The 21,184-nt window shown below is 41.9% G+C and overlaps 2 protein-coding genes across 3 annotated transcripts in view; one reads left to right on the top strand and one right to left on the bottom strand.

The window, feature by feature from the left end:
* The window catches only part of akap10 (A kinase (PRKA) anchor protein 10), a 43,356-nt gene extending 31,765 nt beyond the window's left edge, over positions 1–11,591 (bottom strand). For both annotated transcript variants that reach the window (XM_042338658.1, XM_042338659.1), the window contains exons 1-2: positions 11,450–11,591; positions 2,117–2,167 (exon numbers count right to left, since the gene is read on the bottom strand). In XM_042338658.1, coding sequence (XP_042194592.1) covers positions 2,117–2,167; positions 11,450–11,504 — 106 coding nt within the window. In that variant the 5' untranslated portion in view covers positions 11,505–11,591. The remainder of the gene's footprint in view (positions 1–2,116; positions 2,168–11,449) is intronic.
* A 7,982-nt stretch (positions 11,592–19,573) lies between these two features.
* LOC103183310 (transmembrane protein 211) overlaps positions 19,574–21,184 on the top strand; it is a 103,010-nt gene continuing 101,399 nt past the window's right edge. The window contains exon 1 of the mRNA XM_007900720.2: positions 19,574–20,096. Within this exon, the coding sequence (XP_007898911.1) occupies positions 19,782–20,096 (315 nt within the window). The 5' untranslated portion in view covers positions 19,574–19,781. The remainder of the gene's footprint in view (positions 20,097–21,184) is intronic.

Raw genomic sequence — 21,184 nt, 5'->3', positions numbered from 1 at the left:
CAGGGGCCAGACCAAAAACATTGTTTTCACAGGTTACAAAGCCTTCCATGACTTACTATTTCAGTAAATGGGAACGAGAAGCTTTGGAGAAAAAACACAGGCGTATTGGCCTTCCCAGCATATAATCAAATGACTTAGCAGCCACAAATAGAGCTTGTATGACTTGAACCTCCTGCACAAAGCATCCCATGTAAATTATTTAATAACACTGAGTACAATAATTTACTCTGCATAATGTTTCTGGTACATGTTCTAGCCAACGGAGGATTTGCATAAAGTTATATTTTTCTTTATCTCAAGTAAAAGAGATGTTATAATCTATCCTTTCCAGTTAGATCCCCGCTGCTGCCACCCACTGCTGCTGTTCCTACTTGAATGGAACAAGTGCAGACTTAATAATAATAAATCCTTGTTTGATATAGCTCCTTTTCACGTCTTTGAGGCATCTCATAGTGCATCACACAATATACTGTAAAGTGAATTGACTGTATATCTTGTGGGCGAAACGCGGCAGCCAATTGTGCACAGCAGCGTCCCACAAGGAGCTGTGGATTGAGTGACCAATGAGTTCTCTTCAGTCATCGTCAATGCCGCTTAGTGACTCACAACCGAGAGATGGAGAAGTCTTGCACCTTTTGTTCTACTGTTGTGAATTGCTCTAACAAACAGCTCGTCTGTAAACCAACCAAACCAGCCCATTGAGGAAAATCAACTTCAGATTCTATTTTGGATTCTATTTGGATTCTATTTTACATCTTCCGCTTCCACATCTCCAGTTGCTTTCCCACATTAATTGTTCTAACGGGGCCACAATATTAATTTCAATGCACTCTGAGCAGATCAATGAGATATAAGAATCTTCTTTATTAAAGAAAGAACATTTTAAATCAATCAATCAGGAAATGATGCACAGCCCAATTCTCCAGATAGTAACAATCCATTATCTTGTTTCATCCATCTCAGTCAAATCATCCTGAAAGCTTTATATAAAAGTTGCTAAATATTTGGCTTAATGCTACAATCAGTGTACCTTAATAGTCATTTATAATTATCTGGTTTTCAAGGAAGCTTTACAAAAAACAGTGCAACACGTTCTGCACATGTAGACACCAAGAATTTTTAAATAAAGCCAACTCAAATTAGTCCAATGAGGTGTCTTTTGATACTCAATATAAAAGCCTGAATAACTACGGCTAATCTTTATAAAAATCTACTGCAAATTATATTCAAAGAGATGGTTAGGGCAATCATTTAAAAGGCAATAAGCGACATAACACCATGAGCCCAAAACACACAAACACTGCAAACAGAACATCTTTATTTATTTTGTGCTTACAGCCTTCACTTCTTAACCACTGTGCTCATTTCATGAAACCAAAACAGTTAAAGTGCCCACAGATACCGGAAATTGTCTCTCACATGAATACTTCCATCACCTACTTCTTGAATCTGGTTAGAAAGTGAAACAAGTTACAAAATTTGCCTAGTATTGGAGAAAGCAAATAGGTCTCGGATTTCTCTGTACTTCAAAGTAGGAGGCACTTTGTAGAACCAAACTGCTCAATAGAAATTCAGTCTGAGGCAACAGTTTCTTGTAATAAGTTATATAAATGGTGATTGTCTCTTAGTCTCAACTGACATTTACACATAAGGTTCCTCTCAGTGGCAGATTTGTTGATGTCAGCTGGGTCACTGTGAAATGGAAAGATCCTTTCCCAACATTCCTGAAATCCACTTGCTTGCATTTTAACCAATGAGCTATATCAGCAGAGTTTCACATTGTGGTTATGTAGCTCTTTATTCCCAGGAGGGCACAGATGTGAAGCTGCCCTCTTCATGTCACTTTGATTTGAGCCAGCCGAAAACACAGCCTACTTTGCACGATTGGGACCTCAATAATGCTCTAGTCAAGGGTACAAATTGAATTGCTCCTGAAATCACCTCTTCCAGGAAGTTTCAGGAACGCAGCCTCCACACTGATTTATGCTTGTGATTATTCCCTAAGCCTCACTGAGTGATAAAATGTATCACACTAGATCTTATCAAGAATTCTCTTACATTACGAGTACAATACACAACACCATTTGATTTAATTAAATGTAATCCATTGAGTTACCTTTATTGGTTTGTGGCTCTGTGAGTTTCTCCTGTTCTCCTTTGGCTTTACCTGTGTAAAAGACAATGTATTGAAGAATTTCAATGATGATCAGAATTGAACGACCAGTCGCTCTACATCAGTCATAAACATTTGCTGGCGCAGCAAAAGCACTGCTTGCTCACCTATCACTTGAAAATCATCAAAGCATGGCTTCAGCCATTTGTAATTTCAGTGCAACAAGCCAGATGTTACTTAGAATAAACCTCGTAAACCAATGATATAAAAGATCTGAACTCTGAGATCTCAATCTTTTTACACAGGATGTATTGTCAATAGGTGTGATAGTCTACTCACTGGGAGGAAACCTGTTAGTAAATGCAGTTTTGACTTCTGCCACTGAGTCAAATAGTAAGAAAATTCACCATTTGGATGTTAAGTATCCTGTGAATCGCATTGGGATGTCCTCCAGACGTGAAAGTCGCTATACCAAATGCAAAGATTGTGGTATTGGACACGCATTCCTTTCTTTATATATCTGACAACTATTTGGGTTTTTACTCCTTTGCAGATTTCAGAGGGTAAGTCACAGTGTTCTCCAGGCTGGAGACAGCATTTCGTGTGAAGAGAGTTCAGAGGAAAATAGGATTCATTTTGAATCAATACTTTATTAGCGGTGAATAAAAGGAAAAATATTATCTAAGTCAATGGAATACATTCACTTGGGTACTACAGTACGGCACAATGAACTGAAAAATCTTTGACCAGGAATTGGTACCTGGTTTGTAATTTTAATTTGGCTGAATGTTTCAATAATAGATTGGATATTCTATTACAAGATAATCCATTGAAATAGATCCACCATGGATGAGATTACCACACTTTTTTTTTGATCAACAACAGTTCAGTGCAGATCTTACCTTGATTATCTGCAACGATTCCACTATTCTAAACAGTAAATAATATAACTATTAATTATAACATATATTTCAGGATGCACCATCGCACAATACAGGGCAAGGGAGAAAGAGAAAGAAGGTTTATGTTTGGTGTGATGTCTGTAAGGTCGTCATTGTCTCTAACAGAGACATTTAACATTATGAGGACCAATGCTTATCAAGTCAACTGAGTCCCTTTGCTCAAAGGGTTTGCCCAATCCTCTCGAAAGTCACAACCACCTGCATCATTAATTTGGTTATATTGCCATTGAATTCTATCAATACTATTTCTATCAATATTTTCCTAATGTTGACTACATCAAAGCACAATACGATCGACTGATAAAAGCACAGAATTACCTTGCCATAACTCTAGGACCATAAATCATGCCAGCTGCTGTTTTGCTGGCACTTATCCATACTACTCTGTTATTGCCAGTGGTTTTGCTGACACAGTATGGATAGGTTGTATGATGTTTGATAATCAAACAAACCCAAAGCTTTAGAATATTGAGTACATCTGTAACTTTTTTTTGTCCTATGCCAGTGGGTTTAAACATAGTGACCTTGACCCGTTTTGTGCCATAATTGGAGTAGTTCAAATGATCTTAAAGGCAAGGCTCTAAACTAGAGGGACCAAGATCAGCAAGTTCAGTAACAGATCACTGACTGTTAGCAGTGCACTGTTCTGCCAGATCACTGAATATGTTCTTTCACCAATAAGCATTTATTCCATGTTTTTGAGATAGATGTTTTTAATTCAAGAAACAATTTTCCTTCAGCAAGTACAGTACTCGTGCAGCTTCTTCATTCTCACACCTTAATCCTTATACACAAACACAAGGTAATCAATCTAATTGTACGTCCACTCTCCGAAGCTTAAAGCACTCTTTTTTTGTGGTATTGTGGCCAGAAAATAATACTAATCCTATGTGTGGTCTGACCAAAACACTGGAATCCCAATGTAATTGTCATATTCTATAAAACTCTCTCGTGATCTTGTCAAACAGTTTTATACCCGCTCATTTATTCCACTTATGCTGTGGATAATTAAACACTTCTACATCTGCAACATTCATGATTCATATATCTATAGTGAAATGTTACATCCTGTGACAAATGGCAGACATAAAGTTCAACTTCAAAACCACAGTATTCCCAACCAGCCACGTGGGTATTTGGTAATTCTGTACACAAGTTGCCAATAATAAAATAAAGTATGTACCACTTCCTTGAAGTGTAAAGTGTCAAGAGGCATTATAAAGGAGAATATAAATTCTTAAATCCATTTTTACAAGTTAAACAAACATTATAAGATAACTAATAAATTTAAGTGAAGTTGAGCAAAGCTGCCCAAAATTAATTCAGTGAATTATTTACATTTAAACTAGAGGAAGTCATGCTTCTCTCAAACCTTCTTGCTGTAGAAGAATAGCACAGTGACAGGTGGGAGAAGTGTGGAGGGGGAACAGAATGGAGGAAGCACACCATTAAAAAGATTATTGTATAAAAGCACTGGGCCATAAAATACGGCGTCTCCTAGCCAGCATTGCTAGTACATCACTGACAGGAATATNAAAAAAACACTCAAGTTACAAGGTCTAGCAACCCAGTAAGAAACGTTATTGTACAACTTCACTGTACATTAGTGTGTGTCCTTAATTTAGCCCTTTTCAGCACTGACTATTAATTGCACTATATAAGTTAGTCTTACTGTCCAGCTTCCAACTAAGAACCATCCAGCTGGGTGATTCTGCTTTGTCTTGGTTTCTTGTAAAGGTACAATGTCACAAGAACTGTTTTGACTCAGTTGCTTAAAACATGACATTTTCACCTGGGAACTGTATTTGAATCCAACTCGGACCAAAGGGATGAAAGGTTCTCATGGCTGCAGCCTGTAAGAGTCTAAGCTATGTGGAGGTGAAACAAGTTCAACATATCCTAATGAGATAGCATTCATTGAATAAGCCTGGTTATAATTTTGCACAATGTAGAGACCCCAAAGACAGGCAGTGGGTAAATCAAAACTAACATTTGTAACAGTCAGCACTTTAGTTGGAGGTACAGAGGGAGGGCTTTACTCTGCAGTTCTGGATGGTACACCTGAAGTTCAAGTGCTTTTTTTTTAATAGCATTCAGTTTTAGACACAAGATAAAACTGTCTGCTCCCAAATCATTAACCTTTGGCCTTTGGAAAAATTGAGTGAACTTTTATAGTGATTTAAGGGAGTGTGGGTGGTTGGAGACTGTAAGCAAGGTAAACTTAAGATAAGGTGATGCAATCATTAATACAAAGGTGCTATAAAGCCACCAATCTTGTTACTGCACATTCCTTCTATTTCAGACCCACCAATGCATTTTGCAGAACCAGATGCAACACCCTTTAAATTATCCAATATTTTATCTGAAGGACACAAATAGGAAAATAAATTGCAAATACTTTTTATGAACCACTACCAGAACTATGGTGTCAAGCTTAGCAGTCAACTCACATCAAACATCCAGCAGCTCTTTGACTGGAGGCAAATAACTAGAGTGTGAAAGACATGGTCTTTCAGTTGACATTATATCTGTTTGATAGATGAAGGCCAAGGCAAAATGTTAGCTGCTCACTGGAGGATATGTATCACAATTTGATTTAAATCCTGATTTTAACTTCTAAATGGCTCTAGGTCTTAGGAGCTGCTGTAGTTACCGAAAAGAAATACATTTTCTAAATGTAAAAAAATGCAAGGCCAAACCAACAGCTATGTATTGTAAGCACTTAATTGGAGCAAAATGTTAAGAACATACAACCTGCAATTTTCAGATGGCTCATAAACATTAAGGTGATCCAGAAAAAGGTTACACCTATAACTAAACATTCATTCTAAAGGCAGGATTGTTATGTTGCCTTTGTGTGGTGGCTTTGTAATGTGTGTACGTGTTGCACAATCCTAACTAATTCAGTGTCCTTGAAATTCAGCTCGACAGAGGACTGAGCAAGACATTTACACAGGCCAGCTAAGTAAAACAAGGTCATTTCCCAAGTCTCACTTTAAATAAAGATTGATTAAAAAAAACATGTGCAGTGAAGATCAGAATAAACCAAATTAATTCCAACTACTTTCGATTTCAACTCTCTCCTCGAACCCCACCCACAATTAATCTGTCACAATGCATAACTGCTCTTTCGGCCAGTCATTAAATTGTCATGCAGCATTTCTGACAAATTGAGGCATCTTGATCTTATTTGTCATATATCTCCCTCTTTACCAATCCTACTGTTAGTCCTACTATTCCCCCGGAAATCCATCCCACAGTCCCTCCTCCTCGTCCCCTCCCTTGCTTCCTTCAAGACCCATCTCAAGATCCTCCTCTTCGACCGTGGCTTCGGTCACCCCCCCTACTCCTCTAGGAGTCCTGTAGCTCAGTGGTTAGAGCACTCGCTTTGCAAGTGAGAGACCTGAGTTCAATTCCAGGCAGGTCAGGGCGAAGCCTTGGGCAAGTTTCCTTACTCCACACAGAGCCTAATAATAATCCCTCCAAAAAACCAAAAACAATAATTAAATTGGTCATTTTCAATCTACGACTGTTTGTGGGACATTGCTGTGCGCAATTGGCTGCCGCATTCGCCCACAAATATACAGTCAATTTACTTTACAGTGTGTTCTGTGAAGCGCTTTGGGATGTCCTCCCAACGTGAAAAGCGCTATATCAAATGCAAGGATTATTATTATTATTACTCCTACCCTCCACCCTTCCTGATCCCAATCACCAGCTCAGGTGCAGATCCCTGAATGTCCAGCGCCTTGGGATGTCCTCCTGACGTAAAAGGCGCAATACAAGTGTAATCTGTTGTTGGTGTTACTGACTCCCTTTTCCTATTTCCAGAGCACTTCAAAATCAGCAATGGACAAGTTACATTTTGCTGTTCAAAAGACAGAAGAGAGGACAGTTCTCAAAAACATTGACAGGCTTCCGGGAAGGTCAAAAGACTGTCTAACATATTCATACTTATTTTTGGGAAAAAGTTGCCTTCAAATTGAATCAATTTCCCTAACCCTTGATTTATACTGCACTCAGCATTCATGGCAAGAGTTGCAGGATAAATGATCTTAAATGTTAAGAGAGAGGTCCAGGGTTGATTTATTTCTGATCCTCTCTCCCTGCCTCTGAAGGAAACTTTTGACGCCTCACCTACATGGTCCAGTTGAAATGGAAAGCTCAGTATGAGAGTCACAGCATCCAACTAAATTCCTAATAGACCAGAACGAAAACTAAGACAAAAATGTAACTTTACCAAAAAAAAGTTTCACCAAAAATTGCTTTTTCTACGAAAGTTCCAGTTCCTTGAAAAAAAGAAACTACCCAATATCTCAACAGACCTTGTGACACTAACAGGCACACAACTATTGAACGCATCGTTATTATAACAGTAACTTTGGAATGGTACAGATCACTATTAATAATCATATATTTGGATTATTTTTCAATTTATAATAATAATACTTGTATTTGATATAGGGCCTATTGTGCCGTTGAGACATCTTCAAAGAATACACTGTAAAGTGAATTGAGCATATATTTTGTGGCGGCACTGAGTAAAATGCATAATCTACTCCACCTGTACCTCCATTTATGGCAAAGCCCATAACCAGTCAGTAACCATAGACTTTGTGGCTCTTACTATCAATTTTGCACCTCTTTCCTGATCCATCTCTGGACAGACAGAATTTAGTATAGCCAGCAGAAGTATTCTTGTTCTTGCAATTACAATTATCAAACTGTTCTGGTGATCATCACCAATAGCTTGTCAGTTTTTCAAATGAAAATGAGCTTTACTTATAAAACCAGGCATTGAATCATATCCAAGTTGAGAAACACTATCTAGCATTCTTCAATAAAGCTCTAAATAGTTTGAAAGCACAGATGCTGTTCTTCGGATACTGCTAAATGGAAATTAGGGAGTCAGTCACTGGGACTGCTGAACAGGGGATACAGACTTGAAGCACCAGCAATATTTCTGGAACAAATCGGTTTTCTAAAGTGATGTTACACAATAACAAGACAAATCTGTTGTAGTGAACTTTAAGAATTGCACCTTTAAAGGGCACAGAGGATGTTTTCTAGCAGGCTATCTCCTAATAATTCTGTGTACAGGATTTCTTTTGATTGCATTAGTCTCTCCAATCTTTCAACCATCTCTAATTGAGCACTATTCACTCTCTTTCCCTTCCCTCCGCATTTTGTCCTCATCAGTCCAATATTCCTTATCGTATGGGAAAGCATATCAAATGGAGACGTTTGCAATAGAAAATACTTAAAGAACCATCTTTTGTGAGGACATGAGGCCAATTCCCCGTAGAGGAATTGCTTTTTTATGCCCAGATTTCTAGTTGAGTCTTACTTTATGTTTTGAGGTTTGTAGTTCCATTTTGGCAAAGAATGAACAGGAATTATTAGGGAATTGATGAACTCACAAGTTGAAGTGTAGCTGAAGTACTGTGCGGCAGTTAGACAGACTAAGAGAGGCATTGGCAGAGGCCTGGAAGTGGGTTGCCAACTTGCCTGCTCATCGGAAGGACACAGCCAGGAGACTTGAAGAGAAAGTAGAAAATAACTGACAAAAATAATTACCCACCAACACTCCCCAAGTAAACAATCCCGCCTAGTATATGCACATTATGGTTGATAGGCTTCTTGGCAGAATCTCTAAACAAAGAGTAAGCTGCGAAACACTGCTATAACATTAAAAAGCTTTGAGGATATTGCATACTACATTTAAGAAGCAAACTGCTCAGAGCAGCTCTACACCTAAATCTCTCCATAGCTACAGAATAGGGTAATACTGTCATGCACAAATTTCATCCCAATTCATACATGCCTAAATTTAGTATATAATGGAACCTACAAAAGGAAGACACAGGCCATAATCTGTGATTGATTGAATAACAAGTGCAAAAGTTTAAAAACGTGTCTCTAGCAAATGTAAAGCCACAAAGGACTTTTCATGACTTTTCATCACACTTGCTTGGCATTAAAGAAAATGATTTAACCGCAAACATAATTTAAATTGTGCTTGTGTATAGATAGACCGCAGCTTAATGGACCAAAAAAATAAATAGACATCTATAAGTATTCATCAAATTGCTTCTTGCTGTCTTGCACTTAAAAGCACCTTGTTATACTCCAATTTGTAGTCAACTACTGTATAAGTATTGCTTTTACACCATCCTGCAGCTTCCTAAAGAAAACATAAACACAATTGCAGCTGTGAGCGTGGATGAGTAAGCAAAAGACTTCTCCCAACACCTCTCATGTGTGTTCATGTTCAGCTGACAGCAGGTGAAATTGCTGTAGGGCAAGACACTGTTGCTATTTTTACATGTGAAATATATGTCAACTTTACTTCGGCACTGACCCATCTTTCACAATATATCCAAAAACATTTACAGCACTCCACTTCAACTGGCATCAAGTTGGCTGACAGAAACAGTCTTCCAAAATGTTAAATTTGATGATGCACTAAATCTATCAGATCTATAGAACGATTCTGGACTAATGGCTTACAACTACATCACGCAATGGGTTGGAAAGACCCAGCAACCAAGAGATTTTATCATTTGTTATTAACAGTGAGGGATTTCAAGGGGAGTTGGGGGTGCGTAGGCAGATTTACATCTTAGATCTCTGGTGACCTGGTGTATAAAATTCCCACTCAAGAAAAGCATGCAACGACAACTGTTCAAACTGTATTCTTGTTATCAAATTCAAAACATTTTTAGGCTCCACCCAATTTTTTCTGCTGGAGGCAGTATCTCTCGATAGGTGTAGTTCGATGGGCACAGACAGCCCTCCGTCAATGGTGTTTTTCTTTACACAAGCAAACCTTGAGTGTCATTGAGCTATTTGACCAAGGATGAGAGTGTCACAAGCCAAGCCATATCCTCTCTTCACCTGACATGCACACGTGTGAATTTTCCGATGGTGGTCAATGATAGTGATCAGGAGCAGAAATTTTAGCTGGCTAAATTAACCTTAGTTAGTTTTGAATCTTACTGCCATCCGAGCGGGTATTTATGTAGGTCAGTGTGGACCAAAGGATCCACATGCACTCCTTGTGGTGGTAGGTAAGGGTCAGAAGGTTATTTCTATCAAGGCGCATTGTACATTCTACAGGCACCCATAAAACTGTATTTCACCATTCGATGAAATACCATGTGCCGCTTGTCATGCTCAGTTTTGTCAGTCCACAATAGTCTTTGTACAGGTCGGTCCTAAGATGCCTTCGAGTGCTTGTGTAGCTTATGTCAACCCAATATGTTTTGCTTCACTCTGAGAGCAATCACAGTACAATTAAAACCAGGAGGGAATCCAAAACAATCGAGCTCCGAAGCATAATGTGCGGTCCACAAGGCAGCACGGCCACACTCTCTTTTCAAGCACAAGAGGACACCAGTGACCCTGAAGCCCTCCTACCTTTGCCATTGGCAACCACTCTATCTCTCCTTTCCTCCTCCAACAGACACAGACACACAGAGAGACACATACACACATAGACACACACACACAGGCACACATACACAGACAGACAGACACACAGGGTGGAATGAGCTACAACTATTTTGTTGTGATACAACTCAAAGGGGGGGATGGGGTGGAGGAGGGTTGAGGGTAAGACCAGAAAGCGAGGCCTGGTTGGAGATGTGCCCTGTGTGAGGGACACACAGTGGGGAGGAGGAGGGAGGAAGGAAGGAGGAGGAGGATGAGAGGGAGGTGGGGGAGGAAGAAGAAGATGTGCACGGGAAACCCCACAGAGTAAATAACATGTCGGTTGTGTTTAGAGAAATAAAACACGGGGCGGGGGGGGGGGGGGGGGAGAAATGCACCAGATTTTTCGGAGGGAGGGAAGGAAGGGGAGGGAGAGAGAGGGAAGGGGGCAGAGGGAGGGAGGGAAGGGGAGAGAGAGGGAGGGAAGGGGAGAGAGAGGGAGGGAAGGGGAGAGAGAGGGAGGGAAGGGGAGAGAGAGAGAGAGGGAGGGAGGGAAGGAAGGGGAGGGAGGAGAGAAGGGGAGGGGGAAGGGGAGAGAGAGAGAGGGGGAAGGGGGCAGAGAGGGGGAGGGAAGGGGAGAGAGAGGGAGGGAAGGAGAGAGAGAGAGAGGGAGGGAAGGAGAGAGAGAGAGAGGGAGGGAAGGAAGGAGAGGGAGGGAAGGAAGGGGAGGGAGAGAGAAGGGGGAGGGGGGAGAGAGAGAGGGAGATGAAGAGATGTCAGCTACAAGCTGACTGCGAAGCGGCCTCGAGACAGCGCGCCGCCATTGAGGCCCTCCCTCAGCCCCCCTCACCCTCACCTCAGCCCCCCTCACCTCAGCCCCCCCTCACCTCAGCCCCCCCTCACCTCAGCCCCTCCCCTCACACCCCCTTCCCCCAACCTTTACCTTTCCTCCTAAAAAATGACATCGTGCGGAAGCCGTTCCCCCCCTCGCGGGTCATTCAGTGCATGGCCGGTCTCCCGGGGCTCACTTGACAGCACGAGAGGAGGAGGAGGAGGAAGAGAGGCGGAGGAGGAGGAGGAAGGAGGGCGAGAGCTGTCAGGCGGCGGCGGCGACGACTTCCTCCTCCTCATACTCCCGCCCGCCCGCCCGCGGCGCCGGCCATCAGCGAGGCGGAGGCTGAGGCGGAGGCGGAGGCGGAGGCTGAGGGGGGGAACCAGCGACTGAGCGATCGGCCGCCGAAAGCCTTCCGTTTCCTTTCCTTTCCGCTCGCAGGCGGAGCATCACGGGTAACGGCCCCGCCCCGCCCCGCGCGCCGCCGCGGAAATAGCCCCGAAGGCGCCCCAAAATAGCCCAATTGCCCAAGCCCCGCCCACTACCCGAGTAGCCCAATTGCCCAAGCCCCGCCCACTACCCGAGTAGCCCAATTGCCCAAGCCCCGCCCACTACCCGAGTAGCCCAATTGCCCAAGCCCCCACCCATTAGCCAAGTAGCCCAATTGCCAAGCCCCCTCCCATTAGCCAAGTAGCCCAATTGCCAAGCCCCCTCCCATTAGCCAAGTAGCCCAATTGCCAAGCCCCCTCCCATTAGCCAAGTAGCCCAATTGCCAAGCCCCCCTCTCCCCTCCTCCCATTAGCCAAGTAGCCCAATTGCCAAGCCCCCCATCCTCCCACTGCCCAAGTAGCCCAATTGCCGAGCCCCCTCATCCCACCCACCAATATATTTTGGGACATGACATGTGCATGGACGGCCAGGATGGTGGAAGGCAAACTGAATGGACCTTTCGCCGAGCAAATTTTTGCGTTCTTGATGGCAAATGATAATAATAATAATAATCCCTGCATTTGATGTGGCGCCTTATCACGTCTTCCAGACGTCTCAAAGCGCTTCACAGAACATGCTGTAAAGTGAATTGACCATATATTTGTGGGCGAAACGCGGCAGCCAATTGCGCACAGCAGCGTCCCCACAAACAGTCGTAGATTGAAATTACCAATTTATTATTCTTTTATTTTTTGGAGGGATTATTATCAGGCGTGTGGAGTAAGGAAACTCGCTTGCAAGGCGAGCGCTCTAACCATTGAGCTACAGGACTCCATAATAATAATAATAATAATAATAATCCTTGCATTTTCCATAGTGCCATATCACCTCGTGGGGCTGTCTCACAGCGTTTCACAGAGCACATTGTAAATTGGATTGATTGTGTGTTTTGTGGGAGTGAAATGCGGCAGCCAATTGCCCACAGCAATGTCGCACAAACAGCTGTGCGTCGGGTGACTACATTTTTTTTTGGATGGATGGATTACGGACAACGTAACCAGATTAGTTGGGTTTCAACTTCAACAACAACAACTTGTATTTACATGAAGTGCCCTTCATTCAGGGTAGTGTTCTCAGAGCGCGTAACAGTATATAATGAATTGAAATTGTATTATCAGATATGAATAAACAGGCAAGTGATGATATGCAAACTTGACATTTAAATACATAACTTGAACCAGTGTGATTTTTTTATGTTGAAAAGGAGTGTTTTACTTTCAGGGTCAATTAGCTTTGCTTTTTGTTAACCATTTTGCATATCATATTTTCCTTTGTGAATCCTATTTCAATAAAAAAGAAATGTCCTTACTTGATAACTCCGGCCAGGATTTCCTCTACAAAAGTGACATTTATTATACAGAGAAATATAAATGAACATTTGATAACTTCCTGAGGACTGCGCATTTATATGTAACTATAAATATAAATTTATAGTTTATATTATTGAGTTACTGTTACATATAAATGCACAATGTTTTTATAAATGCAGAAATTTACCGATATATTAATGAATCAGAAAACAGTAGTAAAGTTGAAATGATAAAGTGAGGTCCCATCTGCCTGTTCAGAGGCGGTCTCACAAATTTACATATTTGTCTGGTTTCATCTTATCAAATGTCCTCCGTTGTCTGATTATTATCAAAAGAGGCCACTACTTTCAGCCTCACCTAAGGTCACTCTTCTCAAGCCTTATGCGGTGGGCACTGATTTCCCATAGCCACAAATAACAAGCTCAGACTGACCCAGAATGAACAATCGCAAACCAGACATTAAAGATCCCATGGCACTGTTCAAAAAAGATGTAGAGTCACTTCGGAGCAAGAAATAGAAAGAAAAATCTTTAATGTCCACTGTGAAACTGTGAGAATTAAAAAGAAATCTCCTCTGCTATTTTGTTAAAAAAAAGGAAAGAAAAGGTTTTGAAAGAGTAGACATAGGGAAGATGTTTCCATTTGTAGGGGAAACCAAAACCGGGGCCATCAATATAAAATAGTCACAAATAGATCAAATAGGGAAGTTAGAAGGAATGCCTTCACACAGAGAGCAGTGGGAATGGGGAACGTGCTACCACAAGGAGTTGTTGATGCAAATAGCGTAGATGTATTTAAGGGGAAACTGGATATGAACATGAGGAAGAAAGAAATAGAAGGTTATGCTTGAAGGCTTAGTTGAGGAAGGGCAGGAGGAGGCTCATGTGGAGCATAAACACCGGCATAGACCAGTTGGGCCGAATGGCCTGCTTCTGTGCTGTATATTCTAATGTATTCTAATGTATAATAAGGGCTAGCAAACTTTTAAAATGCTATTGTTTCGGATACTCTATATAGACTCGTTCACAACCAGGTATAAAGGAACCATTGTCCACCATCAACAACAACCACAACAACAACTTGCTTTTATATAACACCCTTCACTTGGGGCAGTGTTTCGGAATGCTTATGTTCCAATGTCTATCTAGTGTCAAACTTGGCTGTGTCACCATCACAAATTGAATGGTTCTCTCATGTTCAAAGAAGGAATATGTATTGAGAAATGCAAAACCTGCCTAGAAAGAGTGCTCAGTTGTGTCCCATTTAATAATCCTCCAAAATAATTGGTCATTGGCTTCGTAGCTGTTTGTGGGGTCCTCTACCTACAAAAATCCCAGTCGTTACATTTGACAGCAATTTCATGTGAAGGACTGTGAGATGTTTCAGGTATTGTATCCAATGAGAAGATTGTTGTTATTATTATCAAGAATTATATTGGAAGAAAATTGTTTCAAAACAGAAGTTGCTTGGGGGTGAAAATTAAAATGATTACAGATCAAATTATAGTGAAATCTCATGTACAGTAAACCTCTATCTTAGCAAAGCTAAGGCAAGCTAATCCTTATCACCTTGTAACATAGAACATTCAATGTTCTATTTTAAAAGACGTCTTTATAAACTATTGCTGAATAGATTTAGATAAAAGTGTATATATCTTTTAAAGCATTTTCAATTCTTCTGGAACTGGGTACCATAGCTGTATATTTAATACACGTTCTTACGTGAAACAAAGAAGTTGCTAACAAATAAAATTACGATGGCATAAAATAACAACTGTTTTAATAAACATAAGTGACTGGGTTGGAGATAATGAAACTTGATATTCTATTTTTTTAAAAATCACATGGGATTTTGTTGTACCAATGGAAAAATACAACAGCATTTAGCAAATCATATCTTCACTGCATTGTATCTCCTGGGAATGTGTAGCATAGATATTCCCTGAATTCAAAGGCAATCAAGCACAAACTCCAGAATATTCAACTATTCTAATATCTTTTCTTTACCATTCTGGCCTTCCTTCCACTGCATGTGAATATGTTCATTCAGTCTGCACCAAAGCATATATCCTCCAATATTGTTCTCAAACAGATACTTAGCCAGTTCTTTTGTGAAGGAGTTAATTGACCTGCCATTGCATTGCATCCCACTGGTAATTAAATGCATTGTCCTGATGTGAGTTGATGTGCCTCAATAATTGGGTGTCCCTAAAGGAAGTATATACGTCTGCCTCTCCTCCTGTCTCTTCTCTGATTGTAGATGACATATAATAATATTCCTAGCATTTGCTCCAGTATATGCTCCATTGGTATCAGAAAGGCAAACGCCTATTGCATCTCCCTTTTTCTCTGTCCAATTACAAAAAAAACGTGGCTCAGTTTTAATGGATACTTTCAGAGCAGACACTTTGTACAAGAAAAATAACAAGGCAATGTTTAATGACATAATGTCCCCCAAAATTCTCCAGAAAGCTATGTTGAAAAAAGTATGCAACAGCCTTTGTAACGTTATTATAAAATGAAGACATGAGCGCTGTCAATGTTGATCATTTTCATAACCTTTTCAGTTATAGGCCGCTTTATCAAGCGAATTGTGGCGCAATTTCTCATGAATTTCAGAATGTAACCTCAAAATCGCTAACAGTGTTCAGACAATTCCCTGTAACATACTTCAGGATTAGTTTAGTCTTTTGTGATGAAAAGTGGCTTCTTTAGCAAGCCATTGATAAAAGTTCATTATTGGGAAAGAGATGACTATCCTACAACATGAACTCCGAAAACCTTACGCTCTAAGTCTAAAGTAACAGCAAATGTAAAAAGATATAAGGCGAGGAGTCGGTATCTCAGCACACACAGAGTAGTGCTCATTTTATTTCCTTCCTGTCTCGGGGACAGGGCATCTCTGCCCAGTGCTGCACTCTATTGGTGATTATGTAAGTGCTCTTGTACAACAGTTATGGCATCATCTCGTGTTTTCAACACAAAAGGAAGCCATCCACCCCATCCAGACTCCCCTGACTACTCAATGAGACGTACAAACCCAGATTTAATTCCCCGCCTGTGCTGAGCAAGCTAATCTATGATGGGGCAGTAATGGGGCCCGACATAATTGGCCTCGGTGTGCAAGAGCAAGGGAAAGGAAAAATTCAACCGGGGCTTTGACTTCTAATCATTACCCAGTGACCCTGTTGAAACGTGTGCGTGTGTGGTTGGTGCCTGAGAACAAGCTCGAGCTTGCCTGCGATGTCTCCTATGGCATGATGTCTGAGTTCACACATGAATGGGTATTCAAATGAAAGCAACACTTTTCTACCATGCCCGCAAATACTTTCTAAGAATGTTTGTGGGAGCTGTGGCATGTGCCAACCACAGCACCATAACTGGCCCTGGTGTGGAGTCTTGGTCAAGTAGCTTATGATGCTCTGCCTTTGGAAATTAGCACAAAGCCTTTGCCAGCAATTCATCTCTGAGTCCCTGACATTGTAACTATAAGAGCAGAACCATTCCGATTTGTAAACCTCCGCATGAGATTTCAGATCTGATATTAATCTATTTGCTTTGTTTGACATATCCATGGTGAATTTAATAGAGGGGTTTTGATTCCATACTCATTTGTCTTTCTGCTGGCAGAAACTACCATGGATGGTGTCAATGTTTAGTAAGCTCAGTGTTATGAGAGCACCACACCCGGAGGAGTCACAAATGTGAACTCAGTAAATTTATCCAGTGATAATCAACAACAGTTAACCAGAAATGAGACAAACCTGTATTAATTAAATATTGTTAATTGTGACTTGTTTGATAGGATTGCAATAATAATAATAATAATAATAATAATAAATAACATTCCTTGCATTTGATATGGCGCCTTTCAAATTGGGAGGACATGTTAAAGGATTTACTGTAAAGTGTAGTGACTATGCATTTTGTAGACTGAGCACTAACATTATTGTCAATTCTACCAGGAAGCTCATGAGTTAAAGTTAAAGTAATTGGTCCTTTTGTGCATCAGCCTTCATTTGGAAAAAATTCAATACATTAAGAGCATCCATCATCCTTATCATGTATTTTAACAACATAATCAGTCGGACAAACTGGAGTCACCAACCTATTCTAGCTGCGAGTCAAATTTGCTGTTCCTTCCAGAAACCAACTGTGGATTGCTGAATTGGCTCCGAGCCAATCGAACATTAAATCTGGATGCAAAGCTCCTCTTTTATACCACAGGCAAAGTGATCAGCATGTCCTTGTGCCAACGTCCTTTGCACTTTATCCAATTTCCTCTGTGAACCGGACAGGCAGAGGCAGGAGCCTGGGGAAGTGAAGGCCGAAGGAACTAACAGCTTCTCGAGTCCAAATGTCAATCAATCCCCTGGGCTCCGTGTGCTGTGGTCAAATCCTAGCTACTGTTTTAACAACTTTCAAATAATTCACTTTACGGTATGTTCTGTGAAGCGCTTTGAGACGTCTCGAAGACGCGATAAGGCGCTGCATCAAATGCAAGGAAGGATTATCATTATTATCGTCATTATCTGTGTGAGTGAGTTTAGGAGGGAGATCATTGATTCCTGCATGGGAAATTACACTGGAGTCTGCCAGGAAAGATGAGTGGTTTGAAAGTGCAGGAAAGATTCACTGTAACTCTAAAGCTCTGTCTTGATCCCTTACCCCAGTATCCCTCCCCCACATTGATGTTCTATTTAATGTTATCTGGTCATCGTTCCTCCTCCATCCCCACCCCCTCACCCCTTCCGCCCGCCACCTCTCTCTGATCCCAACCCACAGCTTGGATGCAAGCCCCTCACTGTCCAGCGCCTTGGGACGTCCTCCCATGGTGAAAGACGTTACATAAATGCAATTTGTTGTTATAATAATAATAATAATAATAGTCCTTGCATTTGATATAGCGCCTTATCACGTCACTGAGACGTCTCAAAGCGCTTCACAGAGTATACTTAGTGGGCAAAATGCAGCAGCCCATTGCGCACAGCTGTGTCCCACAAACAGTCGTGGATTGAGTGACCAAATTATTGTTGCTGCTATTACCATTATAATAATAATCCTTGCATTTGATACAGCGCCTTATCACATCGTCGAGACGTCTCAAAGCGCTTCGCAGAATACACTGTAAAGTCAATCGACTGTACTATTTTGCGAGCGAAACGCGGCAGCCAATTGCGCACAGCAGCGTCCCCACAAACAGCCGTGGATTGAAGTGACCAAATTGTTATTTGTGGATTGTTGTTCGTTTGTTTGTTTGTTTGTTTGTTTGTTGTTATTATTCCCATTGATGTGGCTCGGGGGCTCGTTGTCAGGGCTGTGCAGGGGAGTCAATATGAGTCCAATTCCAATTCGTAAGGGGTTTGCAAGACGATTTGTGGTTCTCTCTCACTCACTCACTCACTCACTCACTCATTCTCTCTCCTTTCCTTGTTCAGTTCACATAGAGCAGGCACCTGTCTCCTAGTGGTATTGGCAAGCAATGCAAAGAGAAACCACAGCCAATCTGATAAGCAAACTGAAATTGTTCCCCCTTTTCCAGAGAGGGAGGGAGAAAGGGAAGGAGAGAGAGAGAGAGAGGAGAGAGAGAGAGGGAGACCTGGAGAGTGGAAGAAGAACACACTTTGTCTCGCAAGACTATTCACCAGTAGTCAATTCCAACTCAACTTCTGGATCCAGGAGATTTAACTGCAAATGTTAGCAATTTCCTTAAAAAAAAAGAGCCAGATCGACAGGATTGTGCATTGCAAATAAACGACCTCTACAGAACGTTTTTGCAAGTGAGCATCTATGTGAGTGAGTGAGTGAGTGAGTGAGTGAGTGTGTGTGTTGCCAGTGAGAATATTGTCATAAACTGGTGTTGGGAAGAGAGGGAGAGAGAGAGACAGTGTGTGTGTGTGTGTGTGTGAATATTGTCATAATCTGGTGTTGGGAAGAGAGAGGGAGAGAGAGAGAGACAGTGTGTGTGTGTGTGTGTGAGAATATTGTCGTAATCTGGTGTTGGGAAGAGAGAGAAATAGTGTGTGTGTGAGAGAGAGAGAATTTGTCACAATCTGGTGTTGGGGAGAGAGAGAATAGCTAATGTGTGTGTGTGTGAGAGAGAGAGAATATTGTCACAATCTAGTATTGGGGAGAGAAAGAGAAAATAACTAGTGTGTGTGTGTGTGTTAGTGAGTGAGTGTGTGTGTTGCCAGTGAGAATATTGTCACAGTCAAGTGGTTGGAGAGAGAGAGAGAGAGATAGAGAATAGCTTGTGTGTGTGTGTGTGTATGTGTTTGTGAGATAGATTATTGTCACAATCTGGTGTTGGGGAGAGAGAGAGAGAGAAAGAGAATAGCTGCTGTGTTAGTGTGAGTGAGAGACAGAACATTGTCACAGTCTGGTATTAGGGAGAGGGAGAGAATAGCTAGTGTGTGTGTGTGTGTTAGTGAGTGAGTGTATGTATGTATGTGGGTGTGTGGGGGTGGGTGGGTGTGTGTGGAGAGGGTTACTTTAATACATCGTTGGACTCTTGTCAGTTTCTGATGTGAAGGTTTGAAGAGACAGAGCGAGAGCGAGACAGACAGACAGGCAGACAGGCAGAGACACACAGAGAGAGCGAGAGAGGGAGACATCCAGTATCCGAAATCCAGGTGTCGTTTCCAGATGCATTCGCTCTTGGATCGGAAAAAGAAAGAAGGCGGAGTGGAATTGGGTTTGGGTTTCCTGGACTTGCCAGTGGGCAGTTTGCTGCGGGCGCAGAGGATGCTGTCTTGCGTGAGCTGCCTGTGGGTTCTGCTCTCCTCTTGCCTGTTGGCCGTCTGCACTTTCAGCTTCATCTCCCCGGCCTGGATCGTCCGGGATCAGAGCAAAGACTCGGTGAGCTTCGGCTTGCTCTGGCACTGCTCCGGGAGCGTTTACAACTGTTACACTTTCGGTGGGCTGGGCAAGTTCGCCGACATCGCGTCAGCCTCCTGGCAGGTAAATACAGCACTCAATCAATCAGTCAGTCAGTCTGTCAATTAATCAGCTAATCAATCAATCAATTATTTGGTCATTGACAACCACCACCACCACAACGTTTCGCACACAACATGTACAGTCGATACACTTTGCGGTATATTCCGTGAAGCGCTTTGAGACGTACTCCGCGACGCGATAAGGTGTTGTATCGAACGCACGTTGTTGTTGTCGTCGTCATATATTCTGTGAAGCAGTGAGATGTCTCCCGAGACGTGATCAGGCGCTATGTCAAATGCAAGGATTATTATTATTATTATTGTTATTGATATTAGAAATTATATTTGCACGTCTGGAGGACGTCACAAGGCGTTCGGCTGATCAGCCGAGAATTTCATAATAATAATCATCATCATCATAATCCTTGCATTGTTTGATATAACACCTTATCACGTTGTTGAGACGTCTCAAAGCGCTTCACAGAATACAGCGTGGAGTGAATTGACCGTATATTTTGTGGGCGAAACGCGACAGCCAATCGCGCACAAAATTTGCACCCGACCTGGGGGTCGGGATCAGGAGGGGTGGAGGGCGGGGAGGGTAAGGGTGGTTGGGGTTGGGGGGTGGTGGAGGCGGTTTGGGGTGGGGGTAGCAGGAGGGTGACCGAAGGCACGGTCAAAGAAGAGGCTCTTGAGATGTGCCTTGAAAGGAGGCCAGGGAGGGAGGCAGGCGAAGGGATTGGCATTGCCTTCATGAAGTTACTCCATTCCCAAGTTGCAGACAGAGCCACGCTGGCTGGTTGCTGTGTGTTGGGAGGAAAAAAAACAGTCTGCAGACTAGGGTGCTGCTGGATGTGCTTCTTTATTGAAAAAATCTTTTCTTTAAGCAAACTACTTATGTGTTTGAAACGTCCCCATCCCCAGAATAATACCCGCAGATCGTGTAATATTACCAGATTGTGTTTTTTGAGAGCTGTGGGTGTATAATATAGCCCCACGCAGCCTTTATAACTGAAGATTAACTCTTCAGTGGTACCTGAGCCTTCAAACACACTGTGTGTGTATGTGTGTGTGTGTGTGTGTGTGGAGCCAAACAGTAAAGAATTCAAC

This window comes from Callorhinchus milii, unplaced genomic scaffold, assembly GCF_018977255.1.
Source record: "Callorhinchus milii isolate IMCB2004 unplaced genomic scaffold, IMCB_Cmil_1.0 Scaffold10, whole genome shotgun sequence".
Taxonomy (NCBI): domain Eukaryota; kingdom Metazoa; phylum Chordata; class Chondrichthyes; order Chimaeriformes; family Callorhinchidae; genus Callorhinchus; species Callorhinchus milii.
The sequence above is the reverse complement of the archived record's forward strand: the minus strand, read 5'-3'. Positions and strand labels throughout refer to the sequence as shown.